Source organism: Melanerpes formicivorus, unplaced genomic scaffold (genome assembly GCF_026170545.1).
Source record: "Melanerpes formicivorus ecotype bairdi unplaced genomic scaffold, bMelFor1.0.p_v2 SCAF_10, whole genome shotgun sequence".
Taxonomy (NCBI): domain Eukaryota; kingdom Metazoa; phylum Chordata; class Aves; order Piciformes; family Picidae; genus Melanerpes; species Melanerpes formicivorus.
The window spans coordinates 19,205,639-19,218,884 of NW_027142362.1; the positions used below are offsets into that span (position 1 = coordinate 19,205,639).

Consider the following 13,246-nt stretch of genomic DNA (forward strand, 5'->3'; position numbering starts at 1 on the left):
TAAGAGGTTGTAGCATAAGAAGGGTCTATCTCATTAAAGCAAGGAGGAGAGAAATGCAACATTGTGCTTAACTATGGGGAACAACTTTATTTTTATGTAACTTGTGTGCCTGTTCAAACAAAGGCAGAGAAAGGACCTGCCAGGATTTCAACCTGTCTTGCAGGTAAGGTGATCACCCCACCATCAAATAACAAAAAGGCAAAACTATGCCAACAAAGCTTCCTTTTTTATAATTCCTTTTAACAGTACAAGTCACCCTCTATAAAAGATTTTTAAAAGACTGCTTCCTTTACTTAGTATTGAGTTTGCAATTCTCAGGCTTCCACTCCCATGTATGACATAACTATGGTAATATGATTTTCCTTTTGATTACCCACATCCTTTACTATGGAGAGACTAAATGTATAACTTTAAGCTCATTTTAAACCTGCACTCAGATAAATGCTCACTAAGTAATTTTGGCTAAGGATGAAACTTCTGACAATCTGGTTTGTGGAGAGAAAAAGTACAGCAAGAACAACATAGTAACAGTTCCTTTGACCTTCAGTGGAAACAGTCCTTGTCTAACCTGACAGCAGTCCAAATAAAGACACCAAAAGACGATGTGTTAAAACTACAGAAGATCATTATCAGCACTTTGTAACATTCTTGAGCTCAACACGGCTGAAGGAAATCTTTCCAAATGGGCTGAACAGCTATTCAATTAAGAAAAGGACTAGTCATTTCAAGTTTCCACTTGAATCATTTAAATAATATTTCTAGAACCACCAATATGTGGATGCTTACCAAACAAGTGTTGTTCATCATTTGGCAGCTTTGGGAAGTGTTTTTTAAAATGTAAGCTGCATGCCCATCGAACACATGCAAAATGGAACTAACCATGCATACCCACCAGGCTTGGGGTCCTTGTAAATCAGACTCTCCAACCCATACAAGGAATCTTGTGAATGAGTGCCTTGGTCCACGTGGCAGCAAATAACCAAAAATAATACATTTTGTTTAGAAGAAGAAAATCAGCTCCTGACTTAATTTCAAGTGTAGAAAACTCATATGACAATAGTATTTCCATTAAATATCTGACAGCCAGAGTTATTTTTATGTACCTAGGGAAATTATGCAACTTCAATTTACTTACAACCAGCAAAATAAGAGAGCTGCAAACTTTAGTCTCCACATACAAGTTTTGATACTGACAGATTTTAATAGTTTAGAAAACAGAAAAGAAACAGAATCGTGGAATATCTGGGGTTTAAAAGAACCTTTAAAATTTATCCAGTCCAAGCCCACCCTGCAGCTAGCAGGTGCATCTTTAATTGGATCAGCTTGCTCCAAGCCTCATTCAACCTGACCTTAAATGTTTCCAGGAATGAAGCATCTATCACCTATCCAGGCAACCTGTGTCAGCATTTCACCACCCTCATTGTAAAACACTTTTCCCTTGTATCTAGTCTGAATCTACCCTCTTTCAGTTTAAAATTATTATCCCTTAGTCTTATCACTAAAAGGACTTGTTTTTTCAGCTCGTTATTACTTGCACATCACTCTATGCTAACCACACAGTGACATCACCATTTTGCTCAATATTACAATATGATGTCTAAACCAAAATATTGCTAGAACAGCTTATGCTCAAAGACTCTTAAATGAAAGTATGAAATCAAGAGAGGTATTAAAAGTAAATATGACTGAGAATTCTGGAACCCTGTTAACTTTCTATTCAATATATTGCCTAGATTTTTACCAGGTCATGTGTGTTCTTAAAAGCCTACAGAAAGAACAGAATTTCATAGAAGTTTATGGTGCACTAAAGCACCATAGGCCCTAAGGCTTATGTACCCAGAAAAAACCAGAAATCTCTTTGTACAAGAATGATACAGGTCCTCCCAAGTATGATACTCTAGTACAAGATCAGAAACACAAATAACTACCACTGAGATATGATCACAGAATCACAGTATCTCAAGTTGGGAAGCATCCAGAAGGACCACGGTGCAGTATGACTGACAAGATAAAGTTTAAACCAATCCATTTTGAATGTTCCTCTAGCTTTCCCTTAACAAGTCTGAGAGTTTAAAACTGCATAACATAGATATAATTCTAGTTATTGTAGTTCTTCATACAAGACATTGAGCCACATATAAATATGTTTTTTTCTTTTTTTCTTTCCAAAAGCCTTACAAATGCTGGAGATGCAGTAAGTTTCTTTGGAGGGAAAAAAAAACCACAAACCACCAAACCACAGCTGTCTCAGGTGTGCAGACACACTCTTAATTCTATGAAGTTCCAGAACTGAAATTTCTCAAGCAGTGTCCATCAGATTAAATCCTTCTTGGTATAATATCACTTCGTCCTACTGCTAGTGGTACAAAGAATAAAGCCTCAAACACTGCTGCTTTACAACCAAGCCCTACATAACCTTTGTACTTAAACCTATAAGAATATTCCTTTGCCCCAGTATGAATTAATGGCCACACAATTCATTCACATTGGTTGTCTTAGTTCTCATAACAGTTTTTGGCATATTGAAGGCAAGAAATGAAGCAAGGCTTCTTCCTTCATCTTTGGAAAAAAGAGGAGATATCCCAGGAAGAGTTTAAGGACATTGCTAGGTCATGCAGAAAAAAATTAGAGAGGCAAAAGCCTATTTAGAACTTACACTGGCCACTGTTTTAAAGGAGAATAAAAAAAGTTTCTATATATATATATATATTAACGGCAAAAGAAGAGGCAAGGACAACCTCCACTCTTTACTGGATGTAGGGGGGAATACAGTAAGAAAAGATGAGGAAAAGGCAGAGGTACTTAACACCTTTTTTGTCTCAATCTTCAATAGTGGGACAGGTTGTCTTCACAACCAGTTGCTTCCCAAACTGGCAGATGGAGCCAGGGACCAGTATAGTTGCCTTGTAATCCAGGAGGAAGCAGGAAGGGACCTGCTGAGACACTTGGATCCTCTCAAGTCCACGGGACCAGATAGGATCCATCCTAGGGTGCTGAGAGAGCTGGCAGATGAGCTGGCCAAGCCACTCTCCAACATTTATCAACAGTCCTGGCTCACAGGAGAGGTCCATGATGACTAGAAGCTGGCCAATGTGATGCCCATCCACAAGAAAGGCCAGAAGGAGGAACCAGGAAATTACAGACCTGTCAGCCTGACCTCAGTGCCAGGCAAGGTTATGGTTATCTTCAGTGCCATCACAGCACTTACAGGATGGCCAAGGGATCAGGCACAGCCAGCATGGATTTAGGAGGGCAGGTTCTGCCTGAACAACCTGATCTCCTTCTGTGATCAGGTGACCCACCTGGTGAATGGTGGGAAGGCTGGCCTTCACCAAGGCTTTTGACACTGTCTGCCACAACAAACTCCTGGCAAGGCTGGAAGCTCATGGCTTCAACAGATGCACTCTGAAATGGGTCAAGAACTGGCTGGAGGGCCGAGCCCAGAGTGTGGTGGTGAATGGTGCCACATCCAGTTGGCAGCTAGTCGCTAGTGGTGAACCCCAGGGATCAGTTATAGGCCATTGTGATCCTGTTCAATATTTTTATTGATGATCTGGACGAGGGGATTGAGTCCATCATCAGTAAGTTTGCAGATGACACCAAGTTAGGAGCAGGTGTTGATCTTTTAGAGGGTAGGAGGGCAGAGGGACCTTGACAGGCTGGACAGATGGGCAGAGGCCAATGGGATGAGATTTAACAAGGCTAAATGCTGGGTTCTACACTTTGGCCACAACAACCCCAAGTAGTGATATAGGCTGGGGACAGAGTGGCTGGAGAGCAGCCAAGCAGAAAGGGACCTGGGGGTGCTGGTAGATAGTAGGCTGAACATGAGACAGCAGTGTGTCCAGGGAGCCAGGAGAGCCAATGACATCCTGGCCTGTATCAGGAATAGTGTGGCCAGCAGGACAAGGGAGGTTACTCTTCCCCTGTACTCAGCACTGGTCAGGCCACACCTTGAGTACTGTGTCCGGTTCTGGGCCATCCAATTCAAGAGAGATGCTGAGGTACTGGAACATGTCCAGAGAAGGGTGATAAAACTGGTGAGGGGCCTGGAACACAAGCCCTGTGAGGAAAGGCTGAGGGAGGTGGGGTTGTTTAGCATGGAGAAGAGAAGGCTCAGGGGAGACCTTATTGCTCTCTACAACTACCTGAAGGGTGGTTGTAGCCAGGTGGGGGTTGGTCTGTTCTCCCAGGCAACCAGCAATGGAAAAAGGGGACACAGTCTCAAGTTGTGCCAGGGGAGGTCCAGGCTGGATATTAGGAAGTTCTTCACAGAGAGAGTGATCTGCCATTGGAATGGGCTGCCCAGGGAGGTGGTGGAGTTGCCGTCCCTGGAGATCTTCAAGAAAAAAACTGGATGAGGCACTTAGTGCCATGGTCCAGTTGACTGGATAGGGCTGGGTGATAGGTTGGATTGGATGATCTTGGAGGTCTCTTCCAGCCTAGTGGATTCTACGATTCTAGAAAATGGATTGCCTGATTGCCATTTCAAGGAAATGGCAAGAGTACCTCTGAAACAAGCAAAATAGCAACAAGGCAGTAGAGAGTTCTCTATGGGGACAGTTAAGCAAGCAACGACTCTACAATAAAAGTATCTTTTTCCAAGCCTAAGCATTATTTCATTTTCAGTAACTTTTCCAAGGTAAATGACATGCAGCATTTACAGGTATCCTAGAGAAGCATATTCACCATTATACCACTCAACTAACAGGTCTCACTTCAGTCAGAAACTTCAGTTAATAGCTTTTTTCCCTACCAGGTACAGTTGGTTCTGCACAAACAAGCCTAACCTATAGCATAGTTTTATTGAAAGTAGTTTTTATGGGGAATAAAAATACCAAACAAAAACCCACAAAGCCTAAATCAAGTTAACTGGACTGAAATGACCAATTATTTTAACTTTGAATCAAAAGCTTAAACACTTTTAATGATCAAAAGCATAAATAAAGTCTCCTATACTCAAGTTCAATTGCTTCCTTGTGTCATGCATTATTTCCTGATCAGGAGAGTCACATTTCTCAAACCAGTAAAAATGCAGAACATCATGAAAGGACAGCAGAAACTGAGAAGGAACCATTAGTATTGAAGTTAAAGTTTACAAACCTTACCACTCTCCTTAAAGCTTCCTTTAAGCAAAGGACTACCTGTCACACACACCTCTAAACCACTGTTGAATATCTATTACTGAAGCTCTAAAGCAAGGTAACACTTGCCTCATGCAACACCATTTTCCTTTGGTCCTGTTACCCTAAAGCTTTAAGAGGAAAAATAAAAACAAAAAAAGACAAAGACATACCAGATTATCAAATTCTCATTTCCAGTTGAACCTGAATGGATAATCAAATGCTAAACAAAACAAGCAACATATCTTTCAAGCTTTAGAGGAAAATACTCCAGTACAGTCTGTCAGACACTTAAAAAGCCAAAATGCATTAGGCCCTGTTTTGTGACTGACTTGTTTTTTCATAGCACAGTCAAACTCTCAAATTCCAGTGGAGGAATAATATTAAGTCAGTACCTTTTTCTGCTGCTTTCTGCAAGGCTTCCTCAATTCTTGCCAGTTCTTTTTGTTTATTATCCTGCAAGTATTTTTCTTCCTTCTCTGCATCATATTTAATGCCTGTAAACCAAGTTGGGACAGTATTAATCCTGAATGTCAAGTCAAGAATGTATAATGAAGCACTACACACCATATTAAGCATTATGCTGCAAAACACCTTGTTTGACACAAAGGTTGCTCCAGGTTTAATTGCTGAAAGCTGCAACCAACCTCTCAAATGGTTATTTTTACACAGTAAGACACAGAAGGACCATTCCAAGATTTAGGTATTACTTGACAGAAGAATCTTTCCATTTGGGCCATTAAGCACGGTCTGTGCGGTATAATGCAGAGTTCTAAGCTGCACATGTATTTGACACTCTAGAAACTTGCAAGTTTTCTTACTGTATCAGAGGTTCTGATTTCTGAAAGGGGGAAACCGCAGTTCCAATGGAATTACTACTTCTGATTGACACAAGTTAGAAACAAATGAACTGCACCATGCAGCTGCTAAAAGATCTAAACCATGCCAGAAAAGCAGACTCAAGAACACTTCAGAGGAAATCTGACGAGTTGAACTTGAAATGGATAGAGCCAAAGATTTCCATAAAATCAACAGGTGTGGTTTTCTCCTACCATTCTTCCACTAACTTGATAGCATTTGTCTAGAAATTTCCCTGAGGGACAAAATGTAAAAATGTCAGCTCACTACTTGCTATTAGATCTTCGTTTACATGGTACCCTTAGACATTTTTCTTTTCCCGTATTTAACTGAGTTGTTGATAAGTTTACATACTTGCTCCAGGAACTATTAGAAGATACAAGCCTTCCAGAGTTGCAACAACTGCCTCTCCATAGAGATTCTTCCAAGGAATCTTCAGAGTGAGTTTATCTAGATAAAGCAGATTAAGAATTACATCCACACAAAAGTCTACATTATGCTTACTTCAAACACCTGAAGCATCAGAGTATTAGCCCTACACTTTGATGTCTAAACACCTTAGAAGGTAAGGAGAAAGCATATGAGACCAACATTTTACAAAGCCCTTGAAATGATAAAATACATGCAGAGAAAATATATTTAAGGAAGAAGATGAAGTTTGAGTCAGAAGACTTCAGATCAAAACCTGAGATCACGACTGTAGTTCAGTTCACTGGGATGAACATGATTTTCTCTGGGAAGCAGAGAAGACACACTTGTCGCCAACAATTGTTTCATGTGAAAAAAAGCAATGCTGGCCACTAAGGAAAGGAATTCTTAAAAAAAAAAGGTACACCCAACCATAGTTCCTGAACCCTTGGCAACTTTGTCAGTTTCAGGAGTCCTATTTAAATTCTTCCTATCTCTATTTATCCTTTAAAGAGCTATGCATATTCTGCCTATATCAAACAGCCCCCTTGATCATGCATGTATCAGGGAAGAAACTCTCAGACACGTTCTTCGTACCAGCCTGTGAAGTTACACAAACAGGACTTGCCAGAAAACATTTTAAAATTTATCCACTGCAGTCACATTAGACTTCTGTGGCAGTCTCAACAGCGAATGCAATCATAGGGGATCATTTTAGAAAGCTTGATAAAAGAAATTCAAATGCATGACTGGCCTTAAGGGATTTTAACACTCACAGTGACACAAAACAGCAAAAACACATGCCACACACAAAACACCTTACCTATCTGACCAACTTTTATCCTAAAAGGTACATCCAGTTCACTCTGTAAAGAAAAAAAGTGTTAAACAGATCCACATATTTTAAAGATAAGCTGGGGTATAGAGCAAAATTATTATCTTGACTTATGTTAAAACTCTTTTTCCAAAACTGAACTTCTAGAACAGAAATAGTTCTTCATATGACAGAGGTTTCATTAATTCACAATATTCACACAAACTCAAGAATCCATAAATACAGTTAGGCTTGTAGAAAGCCTTAAAACATTTGCATACCTCTGACAACTCTCCACTTTAAGTAGAAAAATACCTCACTCCAATGGTGACTAAACCATGATACTTTATACATGAATTAATTTTACATTTTTATTCATTTGCTACACAGATCATTTCTTTTTGAGAACAACAATTAGCATTTACAAACATACAAAAAGTCTCACTAATGATGCTGAAACGTTCTCTGCAAAATGCCTGACAAACATCAAGAACATGATTCATGAAGATGAGTAACAAGTTGCAAGGGAACAATTATTACCATCAACTAAAACCTCACAGAGTATCTCGCCTAGATACTGTACAGCAAACCCAGGAATATAACCACAGGAATACTAAAGATAGTCCATGTTGATATAAGTAAAGGGGAGAAGGAAAAAATTAAATAAGAGGAAAAGTTAAAAAATCAGTTAAAACATCAAGATTCCAAAACTGCTCCATTTCAGTATTCTTTTCAAATAATTTAAGCAGAATTCAAAGACCTGAAGTCTTACTCTCAAAGATTATAAAAAGCAAATCAATCTTCCCAAATGAGATGGATATTAACCAAGTCTCTCTTCTGTTTTTATTTTCCATAGTTTTAGTAGTATGTTTGGTTCAGTTTTTAGCAGACACCTCTGCTCTTCATGGAGCCAAGAGCAGTCATGTAGGTGGATACCAGCAACTAAATACACCTCATTTAATACTGTGTTTATGACCCCCAACTCAATTCTGCAGTGGACTAGCTCTGTTTGGCCTGCTGAAAGGACAGGACCATGAGTCTGAGCCTGAAAATTTAGTTTTCAGGAGAAGGAGAGGCTAGAAATGTTTTAAAGATGTTGAATAAAGACAACAGATTAACACAAATTAAAAGGCATGAGAGTACTGCAGTTTGATATTAACATGAAAATTGTTTACTTAAAACACTTCCAGATTCTAACTTAGAAGAAACAGGCAGTACTAGGTTTGAAGATGCTAAGAGTTGTGATCAACTGCATACAAATTGACAGGAAGCTCAGAGTGCAAGCCTTTTGATGGCAACAACTGATAATATGAGAAACATTACAAGTTGCTACAAATCTTAGGCCAATTTGTCACCATTCATTTTTTATTATGATTGATAAACAGAATCCAGAATAAAAGAGAAATCCATCAAGAAATTAATTAGATTTTTTTTAATACTAGTTCTTAAAGTAATAAAGGATCATTAATAAGAACTGACCCATTATAATCCTGTATTTTTATAGCTGAAGTCACACAAAACAAAGTCTCAAAAGGTAAAAGCATGTATTGGTCTCCAATATATTTTGGGAGGAAAAATAAGTTTATTTTCTCAAGGAGACAAAGAATTACTTTGGAAATAATTATGAGCTAATTTTATTTTAGAAATCTTACATTCATCTTCTGAAGCTGACTTTGCATATGACAAAGCCTAAGTTTTAGCTGAGGTCTAAAAAAACTTCCATTGTAATGAAATGCTCTTTTACTGTGAGCAAGAAAAAATAACATAACATATAAAAATGTTCTCAGCAAGCAAGTAGTTAAATATTGCAACTGTAAAGCAGGCAGAAGCACCCTTGAATTTGTCTTATCTCCCTCGCAGCTCTGTCAGCCACATATGTGACTGTGGATTTTTTTAAGTCTGAACTGCTAGAAATGTAGTCAACCTTGCTGCCATCATGAAAGACAAGACTTTGGAAAAACAGATAAGACCTTCTTCCTTCCTTTGTAACTACCAGATTAAAAAGATACCTGTATCAAGAGTTTTAAAGTAGAGTTATCAGGAATGAATGGAACGGACAGGTAAATATGAAACTTCAGAATAATGAAGATAAACCAGCCATAAAAATCAAACACGTTTTCAACTCGCAGAAGTGAGTTCCGGACTCTTTTCCAGACAAGAATATGGGTACTTTCTTGGGTTTCATTCACTCTGTCATTAGTATTTTAGAAGGAGCAGATTGAATCATTTGGATAACTGTATTTACTTTCTGGGGATACACATCTCAATATCTGATAATTTTAATAAGCATAGAAAGCTTCAATCTTATCAGTTAACGTAGAAGCATGAACTTTTTCTCCCTTCACTCCCACACCAAAAACTGAGAAAGGAACCAGTGCCTTTCATAAGACTTCAATTAGATCAATCAATCTGCAGAAGTCAGGCCTTGAAAATCCACCTATTCAACCAAAGCTAGGGGGTGTGGCGGGTGGTGATGTGGAACGCACAAGCCTATGCAAACCTATTAGATCTACTAAACCATTCAGAAACATACAAACATGTGGGTGGACATACAAGTAAGGAAAAAATTCCACAACTTAATAGAATTATGATTATACAGCAGCACTCACAGTAGAAATTAAATCCTTTATGTTGTACTGGATGACCAAAATCGTAACAGAAACACAGAAATAACTTGTCTAAAGTTTTATCATTTCAAGCTTCAAATACCAGAACAGGCCCTATAGGTATGCATGAATAAAACACTGGGAAATTTACTTCAAAAATCTCTGTTGACAACTTGGACGTTATTTTTCCCTTCTGAAGGAACACACTTACCTTTCCACCAACAGCCTCTTTCTTTTTCTCTTCCCATAACACAAGCAGAATCAGAAGCAGTTAACCAAAGATTTGTTTCAGATAGCCAATTGAGGTGATCTATTGTGCAACATGAGACTACAGTAATACATTATCCTATGACATTTTTTAGACACATAACAAGTTCAAAACTATTAGAATACTCACTAATGCATTCTCCTTTATCTGCAAATTGTCAAGTGCCACATTACCTATTTAGAAGAAAAGGAAGTACAGAATAAGGGACTTGAACTATTATGTAAATTAGAACAAGAAACACTCCTACAACCCTCCCAAGTACACATGGTTAAAATCTGAAAACCTTGCTCCAGTTACAGAATAGTAGAATAAATGTGGGTGTGTTTTTAAGAGTCATTAAACATTGGTTATTCAAAAATTCATGGTGGAAGAAATGACAGAAATATCACCAATTTAGATGTCTGCATGTTTCCACTCTACTAAATGTACTTACAATAAGAAGAAATCTTTCTTATTATTTGTTATGAATGATAATTACAGCTCTTTCAAAGTAGGGTAGTCTAGGCAAATTGTACCTTGTTTTGATGAGTTTTACATAGCAGAAAAATCATGAACCACAGAGCCACAAAAATGCATGCTTGTCTTCTCAAGTGCATTAATTTTTCCTGACACAAGCAACATAACAAGATTTCCAGAAGGAACACTGGCACACAGAATTACATCTGAGAAAAGCACAAATAAGATACCTCTTTATGATTTAATGCTACAATTCTCAGAGCTATATTATCTTTTTAATAATTCATAAATTTTAAAATACTACATGGCTAGAACGAAAGTAAGATGATAAGAAAAGGCTCATTTCATATATATGGAGGGCACCTAAAAAGACCAGCCTTCTCTAGACAATACTTCAGCTGGGTGTTTTGCATGCCTACAGCACAGCTAACTGCAATGTTTGATTCTATTCACTGAGAGCAAGTGAAAGGTGAAGGAGAGCTCCCTCCTCTCTTCCTGGGGCCGCCATGCATGAGCCACCCCACACTCCAGTGTGCGGCTGACAGACCCAAGAGCACATTCACGCTTCCACACAGTATATTCTCAAGAAAGAGAAGAAAGAAAATGGTGTGTTTTTCTGCTTTCCGATGGTTGCCTGCCTCAGAGCACTCAGAGGCGAGGGACGTGTGCTCACGCTGGACTTCAGCCTCTTGGCACAGCTGCCCCAGCTGGGAAGCTACTCAAGTACCCAAGCCCAGACGGGAGTCCCTAATGTTGCTCTTTCTCCCCACGCAACTCGGTGTCCTGTAACTGCACATGACTCTCACCCACCTTCTCCACAGGCTGCCCCCGACCCTCACAGCCGCTCACAGCCCGAGCCTCCGGCCGCCACCTCGGGGTGCCGCAGACTCACTGACCGACCCGACTACCCAACCCTCCCGAGGAGAGAGGGAAGAAGGGAGGAACAGGGGGACAGCGGCCATGGGCACAGCGACCGACGGTCCGTCACGGGGAGTCATGGCCACAGAGTGACCAACCGTCTCTCTCAAGGGACCGACGGCTCCTCACGGTGGGAAAGGGGAGGAGGAGGTAGGGCCGCGACCACAGACTGACCGACCGTATGTCACGGAGGGCCACGGCTCCGCAGCTCGCCCTCTCTTCACAGAGAACCTCAAACCCACAGACCGACCACCCCTCAGTGGGGACCGCGGCTCCACAGCCCATCAGTCCCTCACGGGAGAACCGCAGACAGAGAGACTCCCCGACACGATACGAGGAAGCGCCCGGCGACAGCCCCGCAGTGCGGCGGCGAAAAAGGGAAGGGGCTCCTTACCCCCCCAAATGCCCAGCTTGAGCTGAGACTTGTTCAGGTTCTCCACATAGTCGCCCAGGAAGCGGTTCAGCAGATCCGCCACGACCGACTCCAGCACCATGGCGGAGGCGGACCCCACCACACGCCAGCCGCGGCCCACCGGCAGGGGAGGGGAGTAGGGAGCCGAGGAAGGGGCGGCGGGGCGCGGCGTAAACCAGCGCCGGGAGCGGCCCCAGCAGTCAGGTGACAGGGGTGGGGGCGTGGCGCGGCCCAGCGCCTGCCAGGCTGGCGGGGCGGCGGGGAATGGAGGTGGTGGCGCGTTCGCTGAGGGCTTGAGGGGTCTGTGGTGTATACCCTAAGCATCAACTGCCCTGTGGGCGCGTTTCCCGAGGCCAGAGCTCAGGCAGGGGAGCTGGGCTAGGAAAGGCCGGGCTGGGCGAGCTGGAGGCGCCTCACAGCCACGGTGGTGACCGCGCGCGTGGTGGCGGCGGGAAGGGAAAGGCACTTCGGCAGACGGCGCTCCCTGGCGGAGTGGCACTGTAGTTCCGTGGTACCCCAGTGCCCCGTGCAGCTTTCGGCGGGACGCGCGTGCGGCACGGCCTAGCGCCTTGTGTGCAGGCGCTGGGCCTCGCTGCGGCAGTGCCGGCGGCCCTGGTCAGCTAGCATACATGCGCATGACGAACGTCGCCTCCAGGGTGGACACCTGCGCCGCTTCAGCTGGGATTAGACGGAACTTGGCTTGTGCTTAACTTTCATAAGAAAACTCATTTATCTTATCTACCTATTCGACTGACATGAAAACTGAAAGAGGAAAGGAACACAAGAATATCGATGGTAAAATTAAGATTTTTTAGAGTTACTAGTACTGCAAGTAAGAGCATGCTACTCTGTGGTGATACTGCAGGTAGCGATGTTACCACAAGTTCTAAATCTCCAGGGGACTATCTCATAACGTTCTTCATGGAAAACCAGCACCTTGGAGCTCAAAATTACACATTCAGTCTAAAAATGCGTAACAGAGAGAAGAAATATTACCAGTGAAGATGATCAGACTGAACAGGGTGAGACATACTGCTTTAAGCAGCATACAAATATATTGCAGAACTCCGTGCAAGAGAATGTTACAAAATCACAAACAGTTTAAGGAAAATAAAATTAAGGAAAGGTCCATCAGCAACTGTTACCCCTCTGATTCTGTTGCAGCCTAGAGAATGTTACAAAATCACAAAGAGTTTAATCAAGGAAAAGTCCACCAGTGACTGTTGCCCCTCTCTTACAGCCTATATTGCTGTCATTGAGGTAAATGCCAAGAGCTCTGCTCGGATCTGTTGAATAGTGAACGCATACATAAGACCTCTTGCAACTAATGATGTGTCAGGCACATTTTCAGCTTGCTAAATATGTGGTAGAACACAGAGGCCA

The 13,246-nt window shown here is 41.5% G+C and overlaps 1 protein-coding gene across 2 annotated transcripts in view; it reads right to left on the bottom strand.

Moving 5' to 3' along the window:
* VPS13C (vacuolar protein sorting 13 homolog C) overlaps window positions 1-12,042 on the bottom strand; it is an 88,150-nt gene extending 76,108 nt beyond the window's left edge. Inside the window, exons 1-6 of one of the 2 annotated variants that reach the window (XM_068144029.1) lie at window positions 11,846-12,042; window positions 10,207-10,250; window positions 7,213-7,255; window positions 6,336-6,431; window positions 5,519-5,620; window positions 893-955 (exon numbers count right to left, since the gene is read on the bottom strand). In XM_068144029.1, coding sequence (XP_068000130.1) covers window positions 893-955; window positions 5,519-5,620; window positions 6,336-6,431; window positions 7,213-7,255; window positions 10,207-10,250; window positions 11,846-11,945 — 448 coding nt within the window. In that variant the 5' untranslated portion in view covers window positions 11,946-12,042. The remainder of the gene's footprint in view (window positions 1-892; window positions 956-5,518; window positions 5,621-6,335; window positions 6,432-7,212; window positions 7,256-10,206; window positions 10,251-11,845) is intronic. The other variant, XM_068144030.1, reaches the window with a different exon arrangement.
* Window positions 12,043-13,246: the final 1,204 nt, after the last annotated feature.